The following is a 14,583-nucleotide window of genomic DNA, read 5'->3' as shown; positions in this document are numbered from 1 at the left end:
TGCCAGGGTATATCTGGTGGTCTGTCTCCTCATCACTCAGCCACATAATGCCAGGGTATATCTGGTGATCTGTCTCATCACTCAGCCACATAATGCCAGGGTATATCTGGTGGTCTGTCTCCTCATCACTCAGCAACATAATGCCAGGGTGTATCTGGTGGTCTGTCTCCTCGTCACTCAGCCACATAATGCCAGGGTATATCTGGTGGTCTGTCTCATCACTCAGCCACATAATGCCAGGGTATATCTGGTGGTCTGTCTCCTCATCCCTCAGCCACATAATGCCAGGGTGTATCTGGTGGTCTGTCTCCTCGTCACTCAGCCACATAATGCCAGGGTATATCTGGTGGTCTGTCTCCTCATCACTCAGCAACATAATGCCAGGGTGTATCTGGTGGTCTGTCTCCTCGTCACTCAGCCACATAATGCCAGGGTATATCTGGTGGTCTGTCTCATCACTCAGCCACATAATGCCAGGGTATATCTGGTGTGTTTTCTGGAATAAGAACAGTTGCATATCGTGGTAGGAAGGGCAATAGAGGATCAAATTAGTTTCATTTTCTATTTCTTAGTGGTCACAATAGTTGCATAGTCTTTCCTAATCAATGCATTGCAAGCCTATCGTGATAATTGCTCACTGATCAATACTGTGCCAGTCAGCACCTTGTTATGTCACTCCAGAGAGGGGTGTGAAAGAGGTGCATATTGGGAAACGGAGTTCCCATGCCTATTCCCTGCTGTGCTGGGAGGCAGCCCAATTGTGTCTGATAGTGTACCTTGTTGCCCAATAATGTGTGACGATGTGACATGTATACTGTCTATCTAACCAGGCCCTCTGCTCTGTGTAGTGTCTCTGTGTAGTGTCTCTGTTTCCTATAGGACTCTGTAATATGTATGAGTGTGAGCCAGCTATAGCTAATCCTGGACTGGGTAAAAAGTTACTCTCAGACATTCCTCTGAATAAGCCCACAGCCTTAATGAGAGACCAGACTAAATCTAATCTCTTGTCTAAAGAGTTTGTTTGATTCCTGTCCTAATCCATTCTTTATTTTCCAGCAAACTGGCCAGTGTCACTATTTATTGTGTTCCTGCTGCGGCGTCCAGTGTGTGTGTGTCTGTGTGTTTACGTGATTAACTATACTTGCGGGGACCAGAAGTCCCCACAAGAATAGTAAATTTTTTTTTTTTACCAACAGGGGACATTTTGTTGGTCCCCACAAGGTCAAATGCTATTTCTAGGGGGTTCAGAGTTAAGGTTAGAATTAGTGTTAGGGTTATAATTAGGTTTAGGTTAGGAGTTAGTGTTAGGGTTAGGTTTAGGGTTAGGATTAAGTTTTCCGGTTGAGGTTAAGGTTAGGGTTAGAGTACGGGTTAGGGAAAAAATGATTTTGAATTGGACAGAGCTGTGTGTCCCAAAAGCACAGCACCGCAGTGCTGAGGCACCACTACAGCCTGGGATTCGATCTGCATGCTGACTCCGGTTGTCAGTCGAACTGTGGATCCTCTGACACATTGGTGCGGCTGACACTCGGGTTAAGAGAGCAGGGTGATAAGAAGTAGGAGGCCAGGTGGGTCATGTTTCAGAGGACACATGACTCCACCTTCGCCTCTCCCGAGCCCAATGAGGAGTTTCAGAGATGAGCCAAGGGACCTAATTTCAGGGAGAAAATGCTTGTGGCCATATCACCCTGAACACGCCTGTTCAGGGTCAGTCCTGGTTAGTACTGGGACTGGAGACTGCCTGGGAATACCAGGTGCCTCAAAAAATAACAAATATATAGGAAACAGGGTGCCATTTGGGATGCAAACAACCCTTTTCATCTGGTTAATGTTCTCTTTTGATGTAGGGCTAACACTTCCCATTAGCTAGCTAGCTGTCTGTCTGTCTGTCTGTATGTGTGTGTACGCCTGCACGTGTGTTCAACTTCATGTGTGTTCACCTTCATGTGTGTTCACCTTCATGTGTATTCACCTTCATGTGTGTTTACCTTCATGTGTATTCACCTTCATGTGTATTCACCTTCATGTGTATTCACCTTCATGTGTGTTCACCTTCATGTGTGTTCACCTTCATGTGTATTCACCTTCATGTGTGTTCACCTTCATGTGTGTTCACCTTCATGTGTGTACGCCTGCACGTGTGTTCACCTTCATGTGTGTTTACCTTCATGTGTGTTCACCTTCATGTGTATTCACCTTCATGTGTATTCACCTTCATGTGTGTTCACCTTCATGTGTGTTCACCTTCATGTGTGTTCAACTTCATGTGTGTTCACCTTCATGTGTATTCACCTTCATGTGTGTTCACCTTCATGTGTGTTCACCTTCATGTGTGTACGCCTGCACGTGTGTTCACCTTCATGTGTGTTCACCTTCATGTGTGTTCACCTTCATGTGTGTTCAACTTCATGTGTGTTCACCTTCATGTGTGTTTACCTTCATGTGTGTTCAACTTCATGTGTGTTCACCTTCATGTGTGTTCACCTTCATGTGTGTTTACCTTCATGTGTGTTCAACTTCATGTGTGTTCAACTTCATGTGTGTTCACCTTCATGTGTATTCACCTTCATGTGTGTTCAACTTCATGTGTGTTCACCTTCATGTGTATTCACCTTCATGTGTATTCACCTTCATGTGTGTTCACCTTCATGTGTATTCACCTTCATGTGTATTCACCTTCATGTGTGTTCACCTTCATGTGTGTTCACCTTCATGTGTGTTCAACTTCATGTGTGTTCACCTTCATGTGTGTTCACCTTCATGTGTATTCACCTTCATGTGTGTTTACCTTCATGTGTGTTCACCTTCATGTGTGTTTACCTTCATGTGTGTTTACCTTCATGTGTGTTCACCTTCATGTGTGTTCACCTTCATGTGTGTTCACCTTCATGTGTGTTCACCTTCATGTGTGTTCAACTTCATGTGTGTTCACCTTCATGTGTGTTCACCTTCATGTGTGTGCCCCTGCTTGTGTCCACAGTTTGCCATGCTAATGTCTTGTCCTCATCTGTCTCCTGCTTCGGTACATTTACCGACAGGCAGGACATTGGTCATCTATTCCCTATAGATACAGTGAACCTCCAATTAGCCGAAAAACCTTGTGTCTGTCAGTCCCCGGCCTATCTGATGGCCTTGTCAGAGATGGCTTGATTAAATAGATTGTGCTAACTAATGAAGGACGTGAGTGTGTGTGTGTGTGTGTGTGTGTGTGTGTCCATATTAGTACAGCCTCAAGAGTCACAAGGACACCAACTCCCTGTGAGGCTGTCCTAATATGGATGCTGTACCGTCAGGGTTGTGTTGTGTTGTGTTGTTCATTGTAGACTGGTGTGGGGAGATCAGAGATCACGAGGAGCAGCTTCGGCAGCCTGTGGCTGAAAGGCTGACTGATAGGAGAGGTAAACAAAATGGCAGCCATCATTCATTGGGTGAATGGCTTTTGGCATCACGGGTTGGAAACGGGGGAGAGGGTTCTGGGAGAGGGTCTTTCCTGTTTACTGTACACAGGCGCCTGTCGCCTGGGAAACATGGCTAACACTTGGCTCTTGACGAAAACATCTTGGCTATGCACTAAACAAACTATGGGTTTGCTTTCTCAAAACAGTTTACCTCACAACCACTTGGGTCTGTTTGTATATGGCTAGGGTTGTTAGGGTTGTTTGTGGCTGTGCTGTGGTGGGGCTAGTTTGTTTGTTTTCATGCGCTTGGGTGGTCAAGTTGGGTTCCAGGCATTTTAAGAATGCAGCGGTTACCTCAACTCAGAGTGAATCTTTGGTCATTTGTCTGTGTACTGACGTTTGTGTGTGTGTGCGCAGGCGGCTGGATGGCCTGGTCTCTGTGGTCAGCATGTGATGACGTAGGGCTGCAGGTACGCAGCCGGGTCTGTGGGGCTCAAGGCTCCGCCCCCTGTGTGGGAAACAGCACTGAGCACAGGGATTGCAACGAGATTCCAGGTGAGCCATACACACTTTCATCATATATGTCATCATCATCGTCACCACCAACATCAGCATCATAACCGTTATCATTTTCATCATCGCCATCGTTCATAATCATCACTATCATCATCATCATCATAACCGTTATCATTTTCATCATCATCACCATCGTTCATAATCATCACTATCATCATTATCATCATTATCATAACCATTATCATGATCATCATCCTGATCATCGCCATCGTTCATAATCATCAATATCATTATCATAACCGTTATCATGATCATCATCATCACCATTTAATTGTTATTATTTTTTTCACCTTTATTTAACCAGGTAGGCCAGTTGAGAACAAGTTCTCTGTGACATGGCCAAGATAAAGCAAAGCAGTGCGACACAAACAACACAGAGTTACACATGGAATAAACAAACGTACAGTCAATAACACAATAGAAAAGTCTATATACTGTACAGTGTGTGCAAATGTAGTAAGATTAGGGAGGTAAGGCAATAAATAGGCCATAGTGGCGAATAGGCCATAGTGGCGGGCAGGTGCAGGCAGCGATCGGTTGAAGAGCATGCATTTAGTTTTACTTGTATTTAAGAGCAGTTGGAGGCCACGGAAGGAGAGTTGTATGGCATTGAAGTGCATCTGGAGGTTTGTTAACACAATGTACAAAGAAGGGCCAGAAGTATACAGAATGGTGTTGTCTGCGTAGAGGTGGATCAGAGAATCACCAGCAGCAAGAGTGACATCATTAATGTATACAGAGAAAAGAGTCTGCCCGAGAATTGAACCATATGGCACCCCATAGAGACTGCCAGAGGTCCGGACAACAGGCCCTCCGATTTGACACACTGAACTCTGTCTGAGAATTAGTTGGTGAACCAGGCGAAGCAGTCATTTGAGAAACCAAGGTTGTTGAGTCTGGGGGGATAATCACTCTGAGATAATAACCACTCTGAGATAATAACCACTCTGAGATAATAACCACTCTGAGATAATAATCACTCTGAGATAATAATCACTCTGAGATAATAACCACTCTGAGATAATGACAACTCTGAGATAATAACAACTCTGAGATAATAACCACTCTGAGATAATAATCACTCTGAGATAATAACCACTCTGAGATAATAACCACTCTGAGATAATAACCACTCTGAGATAATAATCACTCTGAGATAATAATCACTCTGAGATAATAACCACTCTGAGATAATAACCACTCTGAGATAATAACCACTCTGAGATAATAACCACTCTGAGATAATAACCACTATGAGATAATAACCACTCTGAGATAATAACCACTCTGAGATAATAACCACTATGAGATAATAACCACTCTGAGATAATAACCACTTTGAGATAATGACAACTCTGAGATAATAACAACTCTGAGATAATAACCACTCTGAGATAATAACCACTCTGAGATAATAATCACTCTGAGATAATAACCACTCTGAGATAATAACCACTCTGAGATAATAACCACTCTGAGATAATAATCACTCTGTGATAATAATCACTCTGAGATAATAACCACTCTGAGATAATAACCACTCTGAGATAATAACCACTCTGAGATAATAACCACTCTGAGATAATAACCACTATGAGATAATAACCACTCTGAGATAATAACCACTCTGAGATAATGACAACTCTGAGATAATAACAACTCTGAGATAATAACCACTCTGAGATAATAACCACTATGAGATAATAATCACTCTGAGATAATAATCACTCTGAGATAATAACCACTCTGAGATAATAACCACTATGAGATAATAACCACTCTGAGATAATAACCACTATGAGATAATAACCACTCTGAGATAATAACCACTCTGAGATAATAACCACTATGAGATAATAATCACTCTGAGATAATAATCACTCTGAGATAATAACCACTCTGAGATAATAACCACTCTGAGATAATAACCACTATGAGATAATAACCACTATGAGATAATAACCACTCTGAGATAATAACCACTCTGAGATAAGACGGATCATACACATAGGGACAGTTTCTTGGACACAGATTGACAGAAAGCCTATTGTCTTTTATCAATGGCGGTTATGATATCATTTAGGGCCTTGAGCGTGGCTGAGGTGCACCCATGACCAGCTCGGAAACGAGATTGCATAGCAAAGAAGATACGGTGGGATTCGAAATGGTCGGTGATCTGTTTGTTAACCACCATTCATAATCATCGCTATCATCATTATCATAACAGTTATGATCATCATCAATGACATCGTTCATAATCATCGCTATCATCATTATCATAACAGTTATGATCATCATCAATGACATTGTTCATAATCATCACTATCATCATTATCATAACTGTTATCATCATCACCATCCTCGTCATCACCTCCACCATTATCATAATCACTCTGAGATAATAACCACTCTGAGATAAGACGCATCATACACATAGGGACAGTTTCTTGGACACAGATTAAGTCTAATACAATACAAAAAAGCATGGATATTCTCTATAGAAAGTGATTTTTAGTCCATCCATGACAAGACTAAACCATGTCCGGGAAACTGCCCCCCCCCCGCTGCTACTTCTATGGACATTTTTTTGGGATTATTATTGTTTAATTCACACCTGCAGTGTTGGAGCTCGGAGTTTAAGTATTCCACTGTACATTACAACTAAAAAAAATCCCCCACCAGAATAAGATCTTCTATCTTAATTTGTGCTAATGAAATCTACGTAAATCAGGCTTCTTAGAGTGTTCCTCTGATGAGGACCTTGTTAAGGCTGTTTCCTTCCTTTTACTTTTAACAGAGTAATGATTTTTCTGTCCCTGGCTACCAGAGACAAGACAGATGCAATTAGCGTCCCAAAAAGGCACCCTATACAGTGCACTACTTTTGACCAGAGCCCTATAGACTGGTAAGCGGTCAACATCATGAAAATGATGCGTGCGCTTCAAAGGCCGAGTGTTGTTATGGTTCTGGGTGGCCAGATAGCTAGCAACAATGACAAGAAATGGACATGTGGGACAAGAGCTCATTGTGTAACTGTATTTATGTTTTCAATAAACATTGGAAACCAAATATAGTTGACTTGCTATCAACAATCTAATCCCACCATTTCTAAACAACCTGGTCATGAGTATCCAACTATATAGGGAATAGGGTACCGTTTGGGACGCGGCCCAAATCACATCTAATTTCGTTGCAATTTCGGAGGAGGCGTTGGAAATCGTAAGGTCACTGGGATGGCGTGTGACACTCGCTCAGCCGAAATTGCCCCAAAATGTAATCATAGGATGGCCACATCTCAATTAAAAACACACACCCTCCTCTTCCCCCCTCTCCCTCCTGATGAATGACTATAAGTGTCGGTTAAACATCATAGAAGCTAGTCTGCACAACAATCCCAACTGTCTGAAGTTTTCATTCGTGTTTCATGATGTATGTTTCTTTGTGTGTACTGTGTACTGTATACTGTGTGTACTGTTCTGCAAGTACCATCTACCAGTTCAAATCACTCTGAACTCTTGGATGGTTTCCAGATATTTCTGTGCATGGTGAGAATGTGCATGTGCTGGTAGCTGACTGTTTGTCTGTCTCTGCATGTCTGTCTGTGTGTGTGTTGTGTTGCAGTGATTCTCCCTGCGTCTGGCTTTGATAAGGACCAGCAATGCAGAGGTAAGTGGATTAACAACCACCTACAGTACGTGTGAATGCGTGTGTGTGTATGTGTGTGTGTGTGTTCCATGAATCCTTTCATTCAGTCAGCAGGAGGTAATAGGAGCGCTGTAGGTCTTCCCCTCCTCTACTTTAATCTACCTTTAGGGGGGATGCCACCATATCCGTTTTGAAACCATGGCGATGCTGCACAAGCCTTTGAACCAATCATCAGAAGTGGAATATGCATGAGGGGGGGATGGCCATTATAATAAGGTGTAGGAACCATGCTGGGAAGGGTAATGGTTTCAAGGCTGTGCCGCCATTCCATTGGACAGCTTCCAGGTTTGACGGCAGGAGCACTGAGGAGGAGGAGCTTGATTCCCTTGAATGAACCACCATTTTACTAGCCTGGTCCCCAATATGTTTGTGCTGTCTTGCCAACTCCTGAGGTCATTGTCACCATGAATTGGCAAGACAGCACAAACAGATATGTGACCAGGCTACCACTTTGCTGCAATACAATATGTGAAGGAGGATGAGGAAAGAAAGAAAGAGTTATGATGAGAGAACGAAAACGACAGATAACAGACACCGATAATTGAACTAGACATCATGACTGACCTCCTCCCATCTGTCTGCTTTGTTGTTTTTGCACAGCATTCAGCTCTCTGCACCTGATAGCCACAGGCGTGTCTTGTTTCCTGGGGGCGGGCCTTCTGTCCTTCCTGGTCTATGTGTACTGTCAGCACTTCCACAAGCCCTCGCAGGAGTCTGCCGTCATACACCCAACCACACCCAACCACCTCAACTACAAGGGCAACACCACACCAAAGAACGAGAAGTACACGCCCATGGAGTTCAAGGTATTGTCACAGGTACAGTATACAAGGGTTGTCACTCATGTGGATAGATACACACACAGACATGCATATACACACACAACAGGCCTGAGTCCTCTGCATGCAGACACACATGCATAGACACACGCACATCCACTGTTGTTTTACTAACCTTGTGAGGACACACAATTGATTCCCATTCCAATCCTAGTTTTCCTAACCCTAACCCTGACCCTAACCTTAACCCCAAAACTTAACTTTAACCCTTAACTTTAACTCCTAAACCTAATTCTAACCCTAACCCTAAACCCCCTGGAAATCGCCTTTTTCTTTGTGGGGGCTTGCAAAATGTCCCCAGTTGGTCAGAAAATGCTCAGTTTATTGGAACTTCTGTTCTCCACAAGTATAATTAAACATGTCCACACACACACACAGACAAACATATACACACACAGACATATACACACGCAGACATATACACACACAGACATGTACACACACAGACATGTACACACACAGACATATACACACATAGACATATACACACACAGACATATACACACACAGACATGTACACACAGACATATACACACACAGACATGTACACACACAGACATGTACACACAGACATATACACACACAGACATATACACACACAGACATGTACACACACAGACATATACACACACAGACATATACACACACAGACATATACACACACAGACATATACCCACACAGACATATACACACACAGACATATACACACACAGACATATAAACACACAGACATATACCCACACAGACATGTACACACAGACATATACCCACACAGACATATGCCCACACAGACATATACACACACAGACATATACCCACACAGACATGTACACACACAGACATGTACAATTGTCTGCGTAGCAAAGAGATGCTGTAACACCAGCCATTCATATGGCTTTGAGAAGATTTTCCTTATGTTTAGGGTTCTTTCATTATATGAGGATGAGTAATAGTGAGAGCTCAGAACTCTTATCTGTCTTCACCTGGTTTCCTTACTCCATGGTGTCTTGTGTCTCTGCCTGATCATAGCCTCAGTCCTTATTATTGGACCCCGTTGGGCTGTTATAGCAACTGACTCCCGCTGCTGTCTATAATGCTGAACCATCATCTCTTGAGAAAGCATCAGCCAAAACATTGAGGTTGGCTCAGCTATATTAAATTCAATAATAAATGTAAAGTCAAGCTGCACCTGCCTGCCCCACCTTTCCTCACTCTTGGACCTAACACCTGCGTGTGCCTATGAGCCACCTTCCGACCCCATCGATCCGTCCCACCGTGGCATTGCCCTTCATACGTAGGTCAGGGTTTAGCCTTAGGACCAAGGTCATGATCCATCTAGTATACATAGTTCCATATTATTTTTCCCCCTAATTAGTCAAGTACTGTGCTAGGACAGTCTATCTCAGATGATGGTTGTTGCTTCTCAGAAGGACACCTGATTGTTTTTCTAAAGCTGTCAGCCGCCTGTTGGGTGAGTGATGTGTTGTGGCGCAGTAGTTGAGGCTGGGTTCTAATACCTGGCACTGATGATCAGAGCCATGCAGTGAGAGCAGAGGCGTAATAGAATAAGTATGGCTAGGCAGGTTTCATACCACAGGTAGCTAGCTAACTATTAGCCTGGCATCTTAACTGATTTTGCTATGTTTAACCTGTGAGCACAGCATTCAGTCTGGTTTAACCAGGTTAGCTAGCTAGAGCCACTCACTCAACCTGAGAACTACTGCGGTTATCATTGGTCTTTCTTCACAGGCCCTCACCGCCCTCCTCCAGGGCATTTCAAAATGGCCGACGTTGTTGTGCATTTCACTGATTCTGGAACCCAATTACAGAGCAGGGACCAGAGCTGTTAAGATAAATTACATTACTGAGCAGCCGTCCGTAGTGTTCCCTCCGTCGGCTTGTTGTGGCTTCTAGCCGCCGCAACCTGCCTGTAAAGTGCAAGTGCATTACATTAAGTGTGAGTCCCAAATGACACCCCATTGCCCATATAGTGCACTACTTTCCAAATGGGCCCTGGTCAAAAGTAGTGCACTATAAAGGTAAAAGAGTTCCATTTTGAATGCACCCTACAGTAAAAATGTATTTTGTGCTGTTTCCTCATTTAGAAGGACCTACTGTAATTTATTCATCCCTCTCATATTTGTTAATTGATTATGCTTGATTTATGGCTGATAAATCACATTTTGTTGATGTTTTCTACCTTGCTAAAAGATGCACTTCCAGTACCCAGCACTGTAGCCCACTTTTCAACTTGTAAGAGTATAATATATGGATATTGCTCCTGTCTGAGTCATTGGTAAACTAAACCATCTGTTATGGCACTGTTATGAAACTCTTATGTCACTGTTATGACTGTTTTCTATACTCTTCCCACCTCACCCAGACATACATTAACAGTATGTTACACTTTACTGAACAGTATGTACCTTTTACATCCTCCAGTGTTTTCTGTCTAAGTTTGTAGCCACTGTCATCTGTTATGATTGTCTTCTTTCCACTTCCAGACTCTGAACAAGAACAACCTGCTCCCAGACGAGAGGTCTAACTTCTACCCAACGCCCCTGCAGCAAACTAACGTTTACACTACCACCTACTACCCCACAGCGCTGGGAAAATTCGACTACAACAGGCCTGACTCCTCCCCTTCCCCTTGCAGGACCTATAACCACAGCTGAGACACACACCCCAAGGACCCCAGCCTCACCTACCTACCCAGACTGAACTCCACCCCCATCGCCATGGTGACAAATGCCATGGTGACTGAACACAACCTAAGACCTGGATCTCATTTTTGCTCTCCTTTCCTTTATCCCATGGTATCGCCAAAATGGTGGGGTGTGTGTGTATAAGGGTATACCTGGAACGTACTATCAGCACTCTGTAGGGGTGGATACAGTATGGATACTGATGCATCCCCTAGACTCACTAACTAGAGCCAGGAACCTGATCCTGGTACTGGACATCACAGTGTCAACGTAGTGCTTTGATGGAGAGCTGAATGATGAACTCCATAAGACACTATAAGCTACAGTAAGGATTTGGACAATGACTTATCCCTGTGGAACTTGACAACCTGATCGCCTTACTGTGGGTGTTGTGCTATTCAGAGAGGCTAGAGGTGGCTTTAAGAGATACTCAAAATGGCCACATCTTCTCCTCTCTGGTCTGTCTGGTCACCTCTATGAATGAGTCTCTATGACACCAACATCCCCTCTGTCTGCAGCTTTTATCCCCATTCTAAACTCAGAATTCTCCCAACAACAAGTTACCGGGAACATCCCAACCGGCGCATATCCTGGTGTCTGTCCTTGCTTCAGTGCGGTGGTTGCAAATCATGAGGAAACCAAAAAAATGACTAAATTAATTCAAGAGATCAGGAGGCCAATATCAGTTCTATTGTGTTTGGAGGTAGATGGATGAATGCACTCAGCTCACCTCATCACATGACATGAGGAGGACAAGAACCTGGGACTTCAGCTCTGCCATGTTTTTGGGTGGTACTAGAGGACCAGGGGAACAGAGGCACATCCATGGATGGCAGCGTGTGATCGGTTATGGACAAAACACTACCTATATTGGTCCACACAGATACAGACATACTCATTGCTGGATAGACTCTAGTTTTAATCTGCTTATGTCCAAACAAGGCCCCACACATCAGGCTGCCTAGCTATGTTATGTAATGTATAGGTAGGCTTCCCAGGGAATGATCTGAACATGGGATAGAGATCTGAGGTGTCTGACTGAGAGAGTTGGAATCAGTTGACGGGATACAGTTGGTACAGCTTTGGGTTGCCTCGGGTGCCTGTCTGTATGCAAAAGAGGGGATAATGTGGGGTCAGATTATATAAAGACTTCTAGAATGAAATGGATGCATTCTACTGAGCACTGTACCTACCTACTACCGCTCAGTGTGGAGAACTGGACTGCAACCGCATTTTGATATGATATCATACAAGCTAGGATAATAAGCTAGTAGTGTGGCACCTTTTTTTTAAGTGGTTTTGTTATGAGGGAGGTTATTTGTTTAATGCTAGAGAGAGAGAGAGAGAACAGTAGTATAGGAGGAAAAGTTTTATTTCACAAATAATAGCTGATTCACTTTTTAGTTTCTCATCAGTTTCACATCACAAAATACAATATTTTTACATTTTTCAAAGCAGCTTAGTAGCCAATGTGTATCTGACATATTTTACAAATAAGAACAAAAAAATAAAACACAGATTCATGTAGAAGCAAATATAAGTCTGACTGAATCAAATATTAATGGATCCCTCTCTTAACATTGCTAAATCATGCTTAGAAATACTTTGGTATGAGATTAATGTTTTGCTTGTATGTGTATGTTTGCTTGCTTCGTATGTGTATGCCTGTGAGCTTGAATGAGGAGAGGAACAGACAACTCTGTATGTATTTTGTACAATGTAAATGTAATGCTTTATTACATATGACTGTATATGACGGGATCTGTAAAGGACTATGTGCATTTTTTCACACATAATGATGATGGCACTCCTGACGTTCCGCTGGGTTTCTGTGTGTTCCACGTATAAGATGTTAATCGTTGTAAGTTTATGGAGAGCTGCACGGTTCTCATGGGGAAGCTTGGATCATAAAGGAATTTGAGAAACACAACTGAGCTATATTTTCTTATTATGCCTGATGTTATGCTAATTCAGCAGCGATGCTTCTAGTTCCTCTCATAGAAATAGAAGGATTTTATTCTATAATTCTAATTCTATAGTTCCGCAATATGCACGAGAGCTCTATCTGTACATAAGAGACAGCCTTCGATCTGCAGACCATTAATGACATCTAAAGGTTAGTATAATGTAAATGTATATTATTGTATAGCTAACACTGTTTTTTGTTTTGTTTGTTTTGTTTGAAGCCTTATAGTTGTAAAAAAGTGCAGCAGCTATGTACACACCAACCATGGGGTTTGTAAGGGGATAGAGCTAGTCAATGTGACTGGTTGACTACGGCCTAGACATCTTTTCCAGGGATGTATTCATTCCACCGATTCTGTTGCAAAATGTTTCGCAAACGGAATGAAACGAAGAGGGACGTACATGAATTTGTCCAATAAAAACTCTTGTTTTTCTCTTTTGGCTTTCCGTTTGGGTCTTAAACGGTTTCCGTAATGAATACACAACAGCTGTTTTGTTACTTTGTGCAGATGTACAGTTTGGCTACATCTTGTGTAGTATCTTAGAGTAACAAAGACAGCCCGTCGTTTTAGAGGCACTTGTGCCAGTTTAACACAGAATCAATGTCACCACCACAATAAAACATTTATAATGAAAAGCCCTACCTTAATAAAACATGTAAAATAAGAACTTGATACAGCAAATGTACAACAAAGAGTCATGTAAATTAGATAAAAGTAATTATGCTGTTTAGAGGACTTAAAGTAACACTTCCATCCTGTGGTTTTCCTTTTCCACACATGCCTCACCCACGTTTCTTGGGTTTGTAATTGGCTCCCCTTAAATGGTGACTCCCTCTAATTTGCTTCCCCTGGCCCTGTAGTCACTTTTGATTGGACAAGCTGGATGTCACATTGTGGAGCTCTGTCCCCTGATTGGCTCGGTGCCCTTCTATGCAACTGACCTGGTGGTACTGTTAGATATGTGACATAGACTGTAATCACTGCCTTTTAGACACTGTGAATTTTTTGGTACTCTATATTTTTGTATATTGTACATTATAAAGGATAATAAACCTTGATGCCAACATCACATGAGTCATTTTTGTGTGTGTGTGTGTGTGTGCATGTACTCCATCACATCACCCCAGTGCAGCACCAGACGGAAAGCTCTCTTCCTGGTGCCAGCTAAGCAGTCAAGAAGAGTGCCACATTGATCAGTGCCAGTGTCTAAATAAAGGATATAATCCTGCTGAAACAGAATATCTTGCCTCAATGCCTCTGTATGCAGATTACTCTATATGTACAGGTTTCACCTGATTGACAGCACATATCCATCACTATCATTTTAGACCTACACTAAACTAGACATTTCCCTTAAAGCTGAAAGTATCCATGTACTGGATGTAGCCTACC

At 42.6% G+C, this 14,583-nt stretch overlaps 1 protein-coding gene across 7 annotated transcripts in view; it reads left to right on the top strand.

Annotated features, from left to right (window-relative positions):
- Positions 1-14,257, top strand: part of LOC110501806 (semaphorin-5B) — a 284,886-nt gene extending 270,629 nt beyond the window's left edge. The window contains exons 20-24 of one of the 7 annotated variants that reach the window (XM_036959217.1): positions 3,324-3,398; positions 3,816-3,953; positions 7,596-7,640; positions 8,280-8,485; positions 11,024-14,257. In XM_036959217.1, the coding sequence (XP_036815112.1) occupies positions 3,324-3,398; positions 3,816-3,953; positions 7,596-7,640; positions 8,280-8,485; positions 11,024-11,194 (635 nt within the window). In that variant the 3' untranslated portion in view covers positions 11,195-14,257. The other 6 variants (XM_036959216.1, XM_036959220.1, XM_036959219.1 and 3 more) reach the window with 6 other exon arrangements.
- Positions 14,258-14,583: the final 326 nt, after the last annotated feature.

The sequence above is a fragment of the Oncorhynchus mykiss genome, chromosome 22 (assembly GCF_013265735.2).
Source record: "Oncorhynchus mykiss isolate Arlee chromosome 22, USDA_OmykA_1.1, whole genome shotgun sequence".
NCBI classification, from domain to species: domain Eukaryota; kingdom Metazoa; phylum Chordata; class Actinopteri; order Salmoniformes; family Salmonidae; genus Oncorhynchus; species Oncorhynchus mykiss.
Note: the sequence above shows the minus strand (reverse complement) of the source record. Positions and strands in the feature narration are given on the sequence as shown.